The sequence below is a fragment of the Cynocephalus volans genome, chromosome 3, assembly GCF_027409185.1.
Source record: "Cynocephalus volans isolate mCynVol1 chromosome 3, mCynVol1.pri, whole genome shotgun sequence".
NCBI lineage: Eukaryota > Metazoa > Chordata > Mammalia > Dermoptera > Cynocephalidae > Cynocephalus > Cynocephalus volans.
In genome coordinates this window covers 65,249,515-65,267,099 of record NC_084462.1, presented here as the reverse complement: position 1 = coordinate 65,267,099, position 17,585 = coordinate 65,249,515, and the positions used below count along the sequence as shown (strand labels likewise).

At 41.8% G+C, this 17,585-nt stretch overlaps 1 protein-coding gene and 1 pseudogene across 2 annotated transcripts in view; one reads left to right on the top strand and one right to left on the bottom strand.

Moving 5' to 3' along the window:
* Positions 1–2,879: 2,879 nt before the first annotated feature.
* The window catches only part of PTPN9 (protein tyrosine phosphatase non-receptor type 9), a 74,892-nt gene continuing 60,186 nt past the window's right edge, over positions 2,880–17,585 (bottom strand). For both annotated transcript variants that reach the window (XM_063091319.1, XM_063091320.1), the window contains 5 exons: positions 13,591–13,657; positions 7,513–7,591; positions 6,053–6,203; positions 5,415–5,622; positions 2,880–4,607 (listed from right to left, as the gene is read on the bottom strand). In XM_063091319.1, the coding sequence (XP_062947389.1) occupies positions 4,393–4,607; positions 5,415–5,622; positions 6,053–6,203; positions 7,513–7,591; positions 13,591–13,657 (720 nt within the window). In that variant the 3' untranslated portion in view covers positions 2,880–4,392. The remainder of the gene's footprint in view (positions 4,608–5,414; positions 5,623–6,052; positions 6,204–7,512; positions 7,592–13,590; positions 13,658–17,585) is intronic.
* Positions 10,583–11,654, top strand: LOC134371709 (small ribosomal subunit protein eS12-like; annotated as a pseudogene).

The following is a 17,585-nucleotide window of genomic DNA, read 5'->3' as shown; positions in this document are numbered from 1 at the left end:
ACCTCCCCAGAGAAAATCTGATCCCCCGGCCAGTGGGAGCTTCCACTCTTGCCCTTGGTAAGCTAACAGTGGTCTGTGGGTAGTGAACAAGGCCAGAAACAAATCTAAGACCTAGGTTGGGAGCTCTGGGACCTTTGGTCAGTTCATTCTTTGGCTCTGAGAGCAACAGGGAAGCCTTAAAGGCCTATGGGCTGGGTCTTGGAGATTACAAGGGAGACGTGACCTGCTTTCCATTCAAGTTAGGGACTGAGTGTGAAGAGAACTGAGGGAATATAGAGTACCAGCAGCAGCCTGAAAAAAGAGGCATTGAAGACAAGCTAAAACTGGAGAGGGCAAGAGGGAGCTGACCCAACCAAAATGAGGGTCTGATAGTTCCTCTATGGGTATTTACGGTCCAACAAAGAACCAAACCCTTAGAGTCAGTGGACCCATAGTAGTATCATACACTGCAGCCCCTTCTTTACAGAGGGAAGCTAGGACTTGGGCTGGGTTGAATGGTAAGCCTCAAAACCACCAAAAAGCTCAGTCACCCTAGGAAAGCTTTTCTACCTGGCCACTGCCTCTTGGCCCACCTCCCTCCAGGTCTCTCTGATTTGCTAGTGTTTTGTATGTGTGTCTGATTGTCCCTGGAGATGGGAAGCATCCCTCTGAGGGCAGGAGCCATATCTCCCTAAGGCCATGATGCTTAATAGTCCAGTCCCTCAAGAACAAGTCCTACTCTGTCATTTACCTACATACTGTCACATGGAGAATGACAGTGGTGAGCCTCCTAGGCTGAGGATGCTGAAGTACCCTATACCTTAGGAGTCCCATCCTAACTGACACAAATGGGGAGGATAAAGGGAGCAACAAGAACAAGAGAGGACAGTCAGATTATCTCGTGTTTGAAGAATTACATACCATGGGAATGTTAGGGAGAGTAAGTTAGGTGGGAAAAAAAGCAATCAAATCAGAAGCAGAAGGCTGCTTTAGCCCATAATGCTTTCTTCTCTCCCCTGAACACTTTTCTCTTGCTTTGTTCACTGAATCTCCTGTGTGAAAACCTTGATTTTATGAACAGATTCTGGGCTACCTCTCTGCCTTCCCCTTCATTTACCTCCTTTAACACCGAGCACAGGTAGGCTGACACTAGCAAAAGCTACAAACAAAAATGGCAGTGCGGGGAAGATATTGGTCCCTTTCTCTCAGGGTTTTACTGAAGATTCAAGAAACATCAATTTTCTAACTCTGCCTAGAGTTAGGAACATGAATTAAATCAGTGGTTCCCAAACCTGAATCATCCTCTCACTCAGCCACCAAGGAGTGGGCCCAGGAATCTGCATTTTATGGAGCTCTACAAGCGATGACCTCACCAATTCTCAGACATGCAATAAAGAATTCATGTATAACTCTGAATTTAGAGGGCAGTTGGGTTATAGCCTCTTCAAATAAATAGCAGTTTGGGATTACCTCCTCCAGACTTCTTATCATTAATCCTGTGTCCTACATATTCCACCAAAACCCTAACCTCTCTGATTTCTCAGACTTCAAAGAATCTCTGCTCACTTCTTATGCCTGCTTGCCTTCAAGAAAATGAAGGTTCATCTGAGGCAAGGAATGGCTTAATCCTCTGCTCTATACTTCAGCTCTTGATTAAGGTAAGAAACTCAAGCAAAATTTGCTGGCAGATCAGGAAATGAATCCTTACACAGAGTCTAGTGTAAGAATTAAGAACAGGTACTTTGGAATCAGATGATCTGAGAAGTTCTTGGCTATAGCAAATGAACTTTCCTGTGTCTCAATTTTGTTCTTTTGTCAATATCTACCTTAAAAAGTTGTTTAGAGTGAAAAATAATACCTAGAAAGTACTCTAAACAATGCCTGCAATAGAGTAAGCATCCAGTAAATGTTAGGTGCTATTACTGTTATCGGGAAGACCCCAATATTTGCACACTCTCCAGACCAGAAGTGCCTCAACTAGGTAGGCTGTCACTGATCAATGGGAGTAGCTACATGGTATGGGGAACAGTCCTACAGAGAAAACGCTTCTGGTTCTGTTCTTTCTAAGAGAGATACAAATGACTCAAGACCTTCTCACAAAGATCATTGTACCCATAGATGTGGAGTTTACCAGGGAGAATGACCCCTTTGGTACTCTGCAGACCTGAGGACCCTATACCAGGAGGTTCTATCTGGGAGAATCAGTTACCAACCCTGTCACCCTTCTAGTCCACTACGTGAAGCCTTGGGCTCAAGAGCAACTATTTGGAATTTAAGAGCTATTTATCCTCTGAAAGGAGAGCTATAAGAAAAAGAAGAAAACAAAAACTCTGGTCTCCAAAGACAAAGCACTATTTCCTTCTTTGATGCAGTAAAGGGACCAAAGGCTTTGTAAGCAGACCAACTTGAACTCCAGTTCTGCAGCAAATCACCGTAACCCTCTGGACCTCACCTTCCTCATCTCTATATAGAAATGGGAGAAGGCTGGATAGAAGAAGGGAGGGAAGATAGTATCTCACCGGATTGCTGTAAGGTTTGAATGAAGTAAGGGGGGAGAAAGTACCTAGCATAGAGCCTGGCACTCAGCAGGCACTCAACAGTGCTGGTCTCTTTGTCCAGAGCTATGGCCTATGGACAAGGAGGGTGGCTCTCAGAACTGAAAGTCTCAGATACTAAAGCCCTGGGTCCCTCCCTTCCTCCCCAACCCTCCCAGACCAGACCCTGGATCCCCTCCTCACCTTCCCAGCCCCAGAATGCTATATTGATGAAGCTAAAAGGGTTTGATCATATTGGTATATTTATATGTAAATACAAAACTGTATCGCTGTAAGATATTGAATATGAACATTACAATTATTTTCTGAATCTGACTCAATCCATTGATGTTAAATACAAAATGAAAATGATTTTAAAAAATAAGAATATACACATTCAAAGAGCTTATTACAGTATAAAATTATTGAGGTCTGATCAACTGCCAACCTCATCTTCTGTGATGGGGGAAGAAGGTTTAGGGATTCCTGGAATTTTCTTGGAAATGTGAATTGCTGGGGACTCTTGATTCCATCCCTGACACATCAGGCCGGGTAGGCTGGGAGCAAGCAGAGACAGGTTGGGTGGGTACAGGGCAAACTGTGATTGCAGGGGACCACCTCACCCAGCCAGCTTTTTATTGGCATAGAACCCACCCAGCTTGAGCTCCAGGGTCCGGCAGGCTAGTAGGCAGAAAGATATGGGCATCTCAGTAGACAGCTAAGCTGCATAAGGAACCACCAGCAAAATAAAAATGGGCCCCAGCTCCTCCTTCCAGGGAGGGATTCTCATAGCACTTTCATCTCTCTCACACACACCTGGGCTCCCCCAACTTTCCTTCTAAGACTTCGTACCAATTGCTTTTGGCTTTGGCCGTTCAGTGAGTTCATCTCTACCCTTGGTCCCCCATCCCTGGGGTAGTGAGAGGAAAGAGAGGATCTAGAATCACAGTGGAGGTCTGTTCCCAAAATCAGCAAAATAAACAAGAGAAAAATCATTAGATAAGGGCAATCCATGCTGAAGTGATTCAGTGTCACAACAAACGAGTATTCTTTCTTCCAACAGGCAGCATCCAGAGGGAAATAAGTCGTTACGTAAGAATGAGGGCCTGTGGCAGGAACATGAAAATGTGTATGTGTCTTCTTCCACTACTCTGTGGTCTGACAATGGCAGACATGATCCCCAACCCTAGCTAGTATAGGACAAATAGTAGGGTCCAAGAAACAAGGAGTCCTAAAGTGCAACACAGAGCCCCAGGAACTTCTACAAAGGAGTACCTGTGTGTATATATATTTATAGAATATGACCATATTATCACATACAATATATATTACATACACACGTACATATGGACCCATACATATAAGTGCACATACACACACACACAGAATGACAGAAAAGACTGGCATACACGTGCTTGGCACTCGGGATGATCTCTAGAATATGTAACTTGGTCAAGCTTTCTGGGGAGGACAGTGAATGCTCACCAAAACTTCCCATAAAATCCTAGCAAAGGGAAGGAGTGGGAGAGAGGAGACCTCCAGGAGGAGAATGTATTGGGAAACAGGGAGGGAGGTTCCTTCCCCACTTATCTCAGGGCCCCTGGCAAAAATCAATAGCCACAATTTGGTTTTAATAAGGCACAGTTCGATAGCAGGTGCTAGGAATTAAGAACACATTGCTGCTGGCCCTTTCTCGTGGCAATTTCACCACATTTATCTAGTCAAAGGGAAAGGCTGCCTTGCGTGTACACGTGCGCCGGGAGACACGAGAAAGAGGTTGATCCATGGCTTCAGCATAACTGATGGCAACCTATAGGCTCAGAAGTGTCCATGGTAGTTTAAAGAAGGCTGGCCAGCAGGTAGGAGGCTCGTGGGACAGTTACTGACCCTCCATGGCCAGCAGATTCTGGCCAGAAGTCACCATGCCCTCCTTCTCTGCATACTCCAGGATAGCCTTGTAGCAAAAATAGTACTGCTCAGGTGTCTGGATGCTGAAGGCCCTCTGGGTCCTCATGCGTGACACCGTCTGGAATACATTAAGGGTGCCAAGCTCCTCCAGCTGTGCCAAGCAGATGTCCAGTGAGCAGAAGGTACCTGAAGAAGGAAGGAAGTGATCACATCTGGTTTACCTCTCCTCTCTTCTTCCCTCTACCAAATAACCCAGGCATGATTAGATGAATGAATTCTAAGGCAAGGTGCCTCATAGCAGGAAGCCAGATGGCCTTAGGTCTGAAAGGACTCAAGGAAGAGGTCACAGGGAGTGTTGGAGGCCAAAGAAATGAGAAGGCCTCCTGTCTCTCAGGATACACATGGGGGTAACAGGAAAAATAAGTGGGAAGGTGACACAAAGGAACTTCCCACTTCAGTCCCACACTTCATTTCCAGAGACTCTACAACGTCTCCACAGAGGCCTAACCCAAACCTATTCTTCCTGATTTTCTCCCAAAGGGACTTTTGAACTAGAAGGACTAGTAGTTCCTGCAATGTACATCCCCTTAAGGCAAAAGCTGCTAACTGGCCCCAGAATTGAGAACACAGTGCAGGGTGGGGAATCCCCCCAGAGAGGGGGGACTAGGAAGGAAGCAACAGCCCAGCTGAGAGAGCTCTCTGGGATACCCACAGTGATGGTGATGACAAGGGACAAGGTCAGAAGATAACCATGCTGATGGGACATATAACGCATCAACCCCTAAAGGGTTTGACTTGTTAATTATTTATTCTGGCTAGCACCTAGCACTAGGGATACCATAAGGATATTAAAGAGGGATTTTTCACAGCAATTCACCACCAAGGGATCAAATGAGTTCTTTCTCCAATCACAGATGTAGGCTAAGAGCTTTGTTATTCCTCCCCCACCCTCACTGCCTCTGGATGCACCAAGAGCTGTGTCAAGTGCATTACCTGTCCTGCCAATGCCTGCACTGCAATGGACCACAATGGGTGGCTCAGGGCACTGCCCTTTGGAGCGTGTACTCATGCTGCTGACGGCCAGACTCTGCTGATTTCTGACCACTCTCAAGAAGTCAATGAGGGAAGCTGCTGAGGAAGGGACACCATAATCTGGCCAGCTCAGGAAATGGAAGTGGGTCACCTGGCGTTTCTGCCGTTCCTTAGATGAAAAAAGAAGCAAAAGTTAATGAGGTCACTTCTGCCTATCCCTGACTACCTTCAGCTTTTCCAGATTCTCAATACCCTGTTTGTTATTTCTACCACCAAGGCTCCTAGCTACCACTCTCAACTTTCTCCATGATTGCGTCTCTACTATAAACCCAGAGGGAGAGTTAAATGTTTGGAAAGAGCAGAATTCCTATATTTTAGGATCCAGATTTTTTATAAGTTTTATTCCTATGTAATGCCACTATTGTGTTGAGATAATGTGGCTATATTGGCTCTGAGCTGAATAGCCTCATCCCCTTCCCAGAAAAACAGAAGCAACTTATAACCTTCCTGGAATCCTGCCTATTCCCTCTGAAGATTTTCTTTATTGTAAAGGTTCTCCCCCAGTATCAAAAGGTGAGAAAATAGAAACCTGGATTTACCTCTGTGTTGTGAATTTCAAGTGTTGTTTTCTTATAATGGTTCATGTTCTCCACGCCTAGATTGGTCACTGTGAGGAAGCCAAATCGGATCCGAGAGTCTTTTTCTAAAGGCCAGTATTGGCCACACTTTCTCCTGCCACCCTCCTCAAAGCTAAAAACACATAGAGCAAAGTAAGCCTTCTGCCCTTCCTCTCCACAGTAATAAACACACTCCCCCCATGACCAGCTACACCCCCAAGCAGCAATGTCATCTCTTTCATTGCTTCTAACGTATACCATTGATTCTTAGCAGAAAAACAAGGAAATGTCTTCATTCTAAACAGAGGTTAACAACAACTAAAGTTTCTGCATGTATTTATTCAGCAGACATTTATTAAGCACTACATCATTTAGTCTCTTTCCTGATACCTCATGGTACTTCTCACCTATCTGCAACAAATACTAGGTAGGTAAAGACAGACAGTAGAGAAAATGTAGTGGGTCAGAGAGAACTCTCTGGCCTGTACCTCAGCCACTGTTCATTCTCTTCCCCAATAAGGGCCCTTGGCTGATAGAGATCTGGGAAAGACCTGGCTACTGGAATGTCAGTGGGAGGTTTGTGTAAAGGCCTAAAGTCCACTTTACCACTCTTTAGTGGCCTCAAAGTACTCCAAGGTGGTACTTCCCCCTCTGTCTCCTCTCCAAATCAGAGGTTGCTGTAACAGTGCCCTTAAGAAGAGAACTAAGCAAACATTCTCATTCCCTTTTTTCCTCATCAGGAATAGGTTATAATTATCATAATGACAATGATGATACTAATGAAATAGATAATTCCTTAAATTTGGCAGATTTGTAAATCAAAATTTCAAAAATATTTCTTTCACGAAGAGCTTCCTGCCTGAGCCATTATGTTTCATCTCCCTTTTTTTGCAGTTCTCCTACAGGTGGAAATATGAATGCATAGAAAAGTGGTCAAAAGTAGCAGCAAATGGACAGCAAAGGAGAACTGGTAATTCAGGAGCCAGGGAGACTGCTCCCCTCTGGAAATAGGGGCCAGATTAAAGGTGAATTGTCCAATGTTTCCCAGTATTCCCTTCAGTGAATAAGACCAGGACCACAGAATACACTGTAACTGGCACAGGGTCACCAGAGCCATGGATTAAAGTTCTGACAAGTTAGATCTATCAATTTCCACCATACCCTGGTTATGTTAACTATGGATCAGCTAAGAAAAAGCTAAAATATCTCAAAATCTTTGCCATTGCTTTCCTAATTCTCACTATTGTTTTGTTTTTGGCAGCTGACCGGTGAAGGGATCCAAACCCTTGACACCTTGGTGTTATAACACTGTGCTCTAACCAGCTGAACTAACCAGCCAGCCCCCTCATTGTTTCTAAGAGCTACACTTCCCTCTGGAATCACCTATGGTTGGGCACAGGGTAGGAGTGGAGATCAGTTGGGGGAAAAAGCAATTAACTCACCGGGTGGTCATGACAATCACCAAGACGTTTTGCTCCCATACCATAAGCCAAAAATCACAATAGGTATTCTCCAAAGGGCCTGTAATGAAAGGAGAAGACAAGGAACATGACCCTGGGAAGCATATGTTTCTTAGGCTCTTCTGTTTTTCTCCCAAATACTCCAAAATACAGATAGTTTAGCTCCCTGCTCTTCCCGACACATCCCTGCTATTCAGTGTAGTCCTTAGACCAACTGCGTCAGCATCATATGTGAGACTGTTAGAAATGCAGAATCTGCAAGTTAACAAGATCCCCGGGTAAGTTGTATGTAGGTTACTGCTTAAATACTGTTACATACTCTCTTACAGCCTTACTCATCAGTGCTTCAGTCATCACATCTGGGATGACAGTGTCAACTTATACATGTATTTAGCTGTTTTCATCTCACCTAAGCTTCAGCCTTATAATGGTTGCCTACTAAACTATTCTCCTTCGGTGTCCCATCATCTCAGATCTATTACGTTGGCAACTCAGTCTCTTCCTTCAAAATTAGCTTTATCTATCAACTTTCTTATCCCTGTTAACAATAATGGCATTCTTAAATCATTCAGTCTCAGAAAGTTGAAGTCACCTCTGACTTACCCATTTCCTTCATCTCCCAGAAGCAGTAAGGCACCAAATCCTAGAGATTTTTTGCCTTTGAAATGTTTTTGGTTTTTATTCTTTTACCCCCCCATTTTTCCCATCCTGTTCTTCCTGCCCAATTTCACTGCCACAAGGACCACCTCATCTTTTGTCCAGGTTATTGTAACATCATCTTAACAATTTTTTTTTTTTGGAGGGGGGACTGGCCAGTACAGAGATCCAAACCCTTGACCTTGATGTTACTAACACTGTGCTCTAACCAAGTGAGCTAACCGGTAGCTCTGTAACACCATTTTAGTTTACTTTTCTGAATAGCCCTCTTTCTTTCCAGTATATTCTGGATACCCCACCAGTTTAATCTTTCTAAAAAAATTGCTTCATCACAATATATACACATTATGCTCACTTCGGCCTCCATTTCTTTGCTCAAGCTGTCTCCCTCACCTCCAGTGCCATTTACTTTCTATTCATTTTCAAGTGCTGCCTCTTCCTTGATGCTTTCACTGACTGCCACACTCCTTATGGGACTTCCTTCTCCTTTGAGCTCTTAATGGCACAGCTGGATCTAAACAGCTTAACCATTTAATTTATATGGTCTTACATCACTCATTTTACTTTATGGTTATTAATGATGTCTTAGTAAACATGGTCCTGAGGGCAAGGGCCATGTTGTCAAATTCTCCTTTTATGGTTAGAACCTGAAAGGGCTGAGCAAGAACTTTGAAGATACTCGTGGACCATCAACTTTCTTTCAATCAACAGAGTAAAAACTCAGGATAATTGCTTGTATTTTCCCAGTGCTTTTTCCTCCTCTGCTTTGAGGGAAGCGGGGCAATATCAAGGGTTGATCTGGGCCTGGAAGTCCACTGATGCCACTACCATTTTTGCTAAATCTTTTAGCAAGCACTAACATCTTATGATATTGGAATTCCCTTTTTGCAGAAGTGGATCCTGCCAAAAGCATGGGAGGTCTTGGAAATAAGCTAAGTGTCCAACAAGAGAGAATTAGTTAAATTATGGCATAACCATAATTTACATAGTCCATAAAGATGATGTTGTAAGATCTATATTTTTTGCCATGGAAAGTATTCACAAAATACCATTAAGTGAAAAAAGAGATAAGTTATAGAAAGAGACCATTTTGTTAAATACTTTATATGTCATATCTATATGTATGCATAGAAAAGGTCCAGGAGGAGATGCTACAAAACGTTAACATTATCTCTGCATCCTAGGGTTATGAGTGATTTTTATCTTTGTTTTCTAAATGTTCTACAGTGGACCTGCATTACCCTAGTGTACACATCAAGAAGATAATAAAAACACCTTTTTCTCATCTCTGACCCCCATCCTTATTCACATCTTCCCACCTGCACCACAGCAGCTCTCATATACTTTATTTTCTACATTCAAACCACTGGCAGAATTGAGATTGCTGAGCAGTCAGGGCACCTGGTAACCCAGATACCAGACTCAGGCTAGGCAGAAAGGATCATAACTTTCTCAAAGGCATAAAAGAGAGACTTAGAAAGGAAAGTTGTACTTCCCAGGTTAGACCCTTTAACAGTAGACTTCTTTGAAGTCAGTGGTTTATACTGACATAGGTGAAACAATCCACTGACTTGGCTTGCAAAGACTTCTGAACCACACAGAAATGAGTTTGAATCCTAGTTCTGCCACTTACTAGCTGTGTGATCCAAGGTCACCTAAACTTTTGGGCTTCAGTTTGCTCATCTACAATATAAATTAATAAACTTTCCTTGCAGAGTTTCTATAATGATTAGATAGAGATTATGCACCTAACATATAACAGGTACTCTCAGTAGAAATGTTATTATGAATAAGAATCAGAATACTGAATATAGACCAAAAGGTTGGCCAGGCAAATCAAACATGCCTTCTCAATATCACTGGATCCATTTTCTGGTCCTCAAAGAGTACTGAAGCCTTTTAAAGGTGATCAGTGCTTGACTCAACAAATCTCTGTGTAGATGATTCATCACCCTGTGGAGAACAGGTAGCCCAGAGTTCAGGCCCCCCCCCCTTTTTTTTTAAAGATGACCGGTAAGGGGATCTCAACCCTTGGCTTGGTGTTGTCAGCACCATGCTCAGCCAGTGAGCAAACCGGCCATCCCTATATAGTATCCGAACCCATAGCCTTACTGTTATCAGCACCACAGTCTCCTGAGTCAGCCATGGGCCGGCCCCAAGATCAGGCTCTTTTTTGCTTTGTATTTTGTTTTAAAACTATATTTAATGCTTTTATACAAAAGGGGGAGGGGTGGGGAGAGAGCTGAACCAATCACCCTTATGTGAAAATGTCTTATTGATTATGCATGAGATAACCTGTGAAGTGGTAGAGGAAGGACCTAAAGGAAGAAGGAGCTAGGACAGAGGCGGGGATTAGAGGACCATAAACATCCTATGTATAACCCTCCAGGCGCCAATGTCTGGTCCCCAATGTTTGCTCTTCACAAAATAAGGCCACTGCAGGGACAATTCTCCTCGTCTTAGAGTAGGGAGGTCAGCGGATGGAACTTGAGCACTGGGTGTGGAGGGGTTGGGGCACTGGCAGCTGGGGTCAGCTACCTGGGTAAGTGGGAAAGCAGAGAGCAAAGAGGTAGTCCCTCCTCTTATCCCTTTGCCCCCGGGCCAGAGCCGAAGGTTCAAGTGCCTCAGGCCTAGACCCCTGACTCTTCCTGATTGGGAGTTGGATTTACCACAGGTAGGGGTCAGGGGATTAGCTGGTCCTCCTCCCTAGGTTTGCTTCCTTCTCGCCTTGAGATTCTGACATGAACAGGTGAAATTCTGCATGATTTTTTTTTTTTTTTTTTTGGTTAATGGTATGTTTGCTATTATGGCCAATATGTAAATGTTACCCTGAATACATATTTATATACCATGTTACTTAGTGACATTATCTGAACATTTGTATGCACATTCGAAAAGTTGTCTGCATTAGTCATTTAAAAATTATGTCACCTTAAGCTTTCTAAGAGGTATATTAAATGAAATTTTAAAATAAATAAACAAATAAATAAAAACAAATCCTCTCTCAGCTCTTTCCCTTCCACGGCTGAGTTGTGCAGGGGTGGAGGCTTGAGTGCATTCAAGATTCAGCTTCACATATAACCCATTGAAGAAGGCACTGCTGCGGGAGGTGTAAGGATGTTAATACTGCTTTACATGAGGTGCTGAAGACCACCTTCATCAAAGATGCCTAGCCTATGGAATCTGTGAAGCTACCAAAGCCTTAGACAAACACCATGCCCATCTTTGTGTGCTTGATCCAACTGTGATAAGCCTATGTATGACAAGTTGATGGAGGCCCTTTGTGCTGAACACCAACTCAACTTAATTAAGGTTGATGACAATAAGAAACTAGGTGAATAGTTAGGCCTCTGTAAAACTGACAGAGGGAAAACCCCTTCAAGTGATTGGTTGTGTAGTAGTTAAGGACTACGGCAAAGACTCAGGCCACGAATGTCATCAAAGAGTACTTCAAATCCAAGAAATAAACAAATAAAAAAACTTGGCTCTCCAAAAAAAAAAAAAAAAAGAAAAGAAAATGATAATAAAATTCTCACGCTCCCGAAGGAGTATCTTCTCCTGGACAGGGCCTTCTGAGCTAGCCTAAAGGATTCAATCTCTGCATAATTAGTAACTCTAAGCAGTGCCCTCTTCTTCTAAACCTAGAAAAAGGAGGATCTGAGGCCCTCTAGAGTCAGCCCCTAGCCAACATAAGCCCGTCCATGCCAAGACCATCCTCAGTGAAGCCCCTAATCTCAGGCAGATCACATCATATTCTATACCTGCCAAAAATCTTTCCTGATAGTTCTCCTGTTTCTTCTTAGGGTCTCAAAAGGACTCCTTTTGGAGACAGTAGTCCCTCCCAGGAGGAAAAAAAACCTCTGACCATCAGACTGATTAACAATGTTCTAAGAATCCAAAGGCCCTTTTCCCCTTTTTCTCCCCTATCTTTCATTTTGAGAAATTTCAAACCTATCGGAAAGTTGAAAGAATAGTAGAATAGTACAATGTATACATACATTCTTTAGCTAGAAAGCTATCATTTTGCAATATTTGCTTTTCTTTCTCTACACACACACACACACACTCTCTCTCTCTCTCTCTCTCTCTCTCTCTTTCCTTTTTACTTAACTATTTAACAGTAAGTTACAGACTAAATAATGTTTCATGCATTTAAAAATTTAAGAGGGTAAATCTTAAGTGTTCTTACCACAATATAAATAAATAAATAAAATTTAAAAAGTTGCAGACATTACAACATTTCACTCCTAAATACTTGAGCACATTTAGAAGAAAATCCTCCTATAGAACAAAACCATTAAAAAAAAAAGGAAGAATATCATTATCAAACTGAAGCAATTAAACAGATACAATGTTAGCTGATCCAAGGTATCCAATTGTCCCAATAGTCTGTCCTTAATAGTTTTTTCTCCCAATTGAGGATCCGATCACAGATCACACATTGCCTTTGTTTATCTTTTTAGTTTCCTTTAGTGTAGAACAGTTTTCTGTCCTTTTTGTTTTTCATGGCATTAACTTTGAAGAGTCTGAGCCAGTTTCCTTGTAGTATGTTCTAAAGTCTGGATTTGTCTGGTTTGTTTCTCATCGTTAGATTCAGATTTTAAAACTGGCAACATACAACACTGCATCACATCAGGAGGCATACAATGTTCCATTGTCCATTATTGTTGATACTAAGTTTGATCACTTGGTAAGGAGGTATCCACCAAATCTCTTGCTGGCCATGCTTTGCAATGGTCAAAGGGCCTTAAGCCCATGTAGTGACCTATTTTATCCTCCTGTTTTGTGAGTTCCTCTTCACCTCTTAGAAGGTGACATGGTATTCTTGAGATGGACAGAGGCCAGGTCAGAAGGAGTGTACTGGGCCCACAGGAGCATTTACAGAAACTCCATCTGAAATCTTCCTAAAGTCCAGTATTTCACTGTCAGACTTAGCACAGATTATTCAGGTCAGAATACTTGCTGGAGTGCTCTGTGATGGTACAGGGACCAGCAAAGGCTTCTTAAGACAACAACACTAGATTGGACTCAATCTCTGGGAAGTCCCACTGCCATTCCTGGCTTCTTACTAGACATGAAGAACATGTCACTGGCTGGTAGGTTCTGATGCCCTACTCCTTTGGACTGGTAATACTAAGATACAGCCCAAAAACGTTCAGGGAGTAGTGTTATGTGTTTCAATCTCCAATTTATATGCAGTGAATTTCCAGGAAAACCTGGTACAGAAACCCTATACTTCTCATCTGCCTTCCTCAGCCACCATCAATCTTTATGAAAGGCCAGGATCTAGTGGCTACAATATCAACTCAAGTTACCCTTTCCTGTAAAATTATGCCACCATTTGGTACAAGGAATTACAAGTAGATGGCACAAAGCCAACATGTGAGTGCCAGATCAGCTTACCTTGTGTACCAATGTAAGCATTCTTCTGCTTGTAGCCATCCATGAAACTGGCATTGATGTAATCTGTCTGATGATAAAAAGGAGACATCATTGCAATTGTATGAAATATGCCATCTGGTTCAGAAAATGGTGTACAGTTGGCCTTCTGTATCCATGGGTTCCACATCATGGATTCAACCAATATTCAGGTGGAAAAAATTCCACAAAGTTCCAAAAAGTGAAACTTGAATTTGCCACAAGTCAAATCCAAGGAAATGAAGTGATGTGTAGGTACTATTGTATTAGATAAGATAAGTAACCTAGAGATAATTTAAAGTATATGGGAGGATGTGAATAGGTTATATGCAAATACTACACCATTTTTTATAAATGATTTGGGCATCTGTGGACTTTGGTATCCATAGGGGGACCTGAAACCAATCCCTGACAGATACCAAAAGATGACTATGCTAGGCAAGAACAACCCAAGGTATGACTATTCTCGTCAGGAAGAAAATGAGGAGTGAAAGGGCTAATTCAAAATCTCACTTTAACAAACGGAGGCTGGGACAACTAAGATACCTGCATGAAGAAAAAATCAAGCTGACCCCCTCCTCACACTACACACAAAAATTAACTCAAAATGAATCACAGCCCTAATGTAAGAGATTAAAGCTATAAAACTCTTAGAAGAAAATATAGGAGTAAATCTTTGTGACCTTGGGTTAGGCAAAACCTTCTTAATATGACACCAAAGGCACAAGCAATAAAAGAAAAGAGGTACATTGAACTACATTAAAAGGTTTTGTGTTTCAAAGGAAACCATCAAGAAAGTTAAAAAAAACCAGGGCTGGCCAGTTAGCTCAGTTGGTTAGAGTGTGTTGTTATAACATCAAGGTCAAGGGTTCAGATCCCTGTACTGGCCAGCCACCAAAAAAACAAAAACAAAAACAAAAGTTAAAAAAACAACTCACAGGGCTGAGCCCGTGGCGCACTCGGTAGCGTGCTGCACTAGCAGTGCGGCGACGCTCCCGCCGCGGGTTCGGATCCTATATAGGAATGACCGGTGCACTCCCTGGCTGAGCGCCGGTCACGAAAAAAAAAAAAAAAAACTCACAGAATGCATATATTTGATAGGGGACTTGTTATCTAGAATACATAAAGAATTCTTACGTTCAATAATTAAAAGACAAATAACCCAATTTGAAAATGGACCAAAGAGATGAACAGACATTTCTTCAAAGAAGATATAAAAATGGCCTATACGTATGTAAAAAGATGTTCAACATCATTAACCATGAGGGAAATGCAAATCAAAATCACAATGAGATAACACTTCACACCTACTAGGATGGCTATATGTAAGAAAAATAGATTGTAACAAGTGCTGGCAAGGATGTGTGTACCTTTCCACTAGAGGAAAATAACATATGTCTACACAAAGACTTGTATATGAAAATTCATAGCAGTATTATTCATAATAGTCAAAAAGTGGAAACAAACCAAATGTCCTTCAAATGATGAATGAATAAAATGCAGTATTATCCATACAATGCAATATTATTTGGCAATAAAAAGGAGCAATGGGATGATACATGCTATAACATGGATGAACCTTGAAAACATTATGCTAAGTGAAAGAAGCTAGACACAAAAGGCCACATATCATATGATCTCTTTTTTATGAAATGTCCAGAAAAGGCAAATCTGTAGAGATAGAAAACTGATTAAGGCAAATGGGGCTGGCTGGTTAGCTCAGGTGGTTAGAGCGCAGTGTTACAACACCAAGGTCAAGGGTTCAGATCCCCTTACCAGCCGCCAAAAAATAAAGGAAAATGGGGCATGACTGCCATGGGTATGGGATTTCCTTAGGGTGGGACGGGGGTGTGTGTGTGATAAAAATGTTCTAATGCTGATTGTTGTGATGGTTGTACAACTCTGTGAATACATTAAAACCAATGACTTGTACACTTTAAGTGGGCAAATTATATGGTATGTGAATTATATTTCAACAAAGCTATTTTTTACAAAAAAAATGTCATTAGGACTTGCAGCACTATAGCTTGGAATCAAATTGGAGGCAAGCCAAGCAACCTGAACAGGAACATTCCATCCATCCTGCCACACACAAAAGGTAAAGTGTGACTGTAGAAGGAAGAAAACTATACCTCATATATAGGACCATCAATAGGATGGGCCAAACACCCACACTCTTTTACTACCAATAACACAAAGTAACTTCCTGCCAAATTCAAAGGAGTCTCAACGAACAGCTCCTGACTTCCTCTCTTCCAGGGTCTGTCTTCTCCCATCTCCTAATGGGAGATTATTTATTATTATACCTCCTCACAAGATCTTGCCAACATCCTTTAATCCAGGCTGATAAAAGAGAAACACTAAAGCAGCTTCAGATTCACGTCATAACTAGTTGAGAGTTGAATGCATAGAGGAGGGTACAAAGGGTTGCAGAACAAAAGAAAAAAACTTTCAATATCAAACTTGGGTAAACCCATATTCTACTCCACTCTAGAGGGGTTAGAATGACTATTTCCTCAACCCATCACCCTTTCTCCAGTGGGTCCTATCACTGAGAGGGCAGTCTGAACTACTGGTACCCCACAGCCACTCTCATAAGACACCTCCAATTCATGGTCAAACCCATGTTACTTGGATATGTGTTAATTAGCCAGTCAGTCTACCAACTTACCATTCCACTATTTTAGTCAAGAGTTTCCTGCCCTTCCTTCTTCCCATAGCAGCTAGTATTGACCTCATACTACTAGTGTGCTACCTTGACTCAGACAGCTCACTGAACTAATGAACCATCTGCAGCAGATTCAGCAAGCTAAAAAGCCTCATTTACTCCCAGTGAGGCTTCTCAATCTGGGCCCACCAACAGTCAGCCAAACCCCATCCTCTGCTCAGCTAGGCATGTTCAAGTACTACACTCTCTAGGATCCAGGGGAAAAGACAAAGAAAAGTACAGAAGATTTACCTGTTATACGCCAATAAACACTATTATATAAGTAATATATAAGCTTTTACCCCAGGAACTATCTTTATGCTTTGAAAAGAAATGTCACCTCTTTAAAGGAGACTTATTATTTCTTTATAACTAAGGATATACCTGCTTTCATCATCCTTGTCTCTGAGAGCACTGGAAATTAAAATCACCAATTTCAGAAGAATCATTGGATATTAAAACTGAAAATGACTTCAGAGACAAAGTATGGACTTGGGGGCAAACTGAAATAGCAGGAGAGAACCAAACCAAGCATACTATGTTATGGGCTTAGTGAATTTTGTGGTCACCCCCACCCAAAGTGATGGTATTAGGACATGGGGCCTTTGGTAGGTGATTAAGTTTTGAGAACCATGAAGATGGAGCCCTCATGAATGGGATTCGTATCCTTATAAAAGAGAACTCTCAAGAGCTCCCTCATTCCTTCTGCCATGTGAAGACACAATGAGATCTATAAAACAGGAAAAGGACCTGCACCAGACACCAAATCTGCCAGCGCCTTGATCTTGGACTTCCCAGCCTCCACAACAGTGAGAGATAAATTTCTGTTGTTTATAAGCCACCCAGCCTATGATATTTTTGTTACTGCACCCTAAATAGACTAAGACAGCCATGATCAATAGAAACTGTGACTAATAGCTTTAAAATTCCAGGAGAAAATCAGGTGAACAATTCACTAATAAACCTGAATCCTCCAAATAATAAGGTGTTGTATATTTGAAAATTGCTAAGAGAGTAGATTTTAAGTGTTTTCACCACAAAAAAATGATAAGTATGTAAGGTAATACATATGTTAACTAGCATGATTTAACCATTCCACAATGTATACATATTTCAAAACATTATATTGTACACCATAAATATATACAATTTTTATTTGTGGATATAAATAAATGAATGAATGAATGAATGAATGAATGTCAAGGAAAAAAATAGCCCCAAAGGTAGAAATACCATGATAGTATTATGTCCCTGAAGCTAAATAAATAATTTA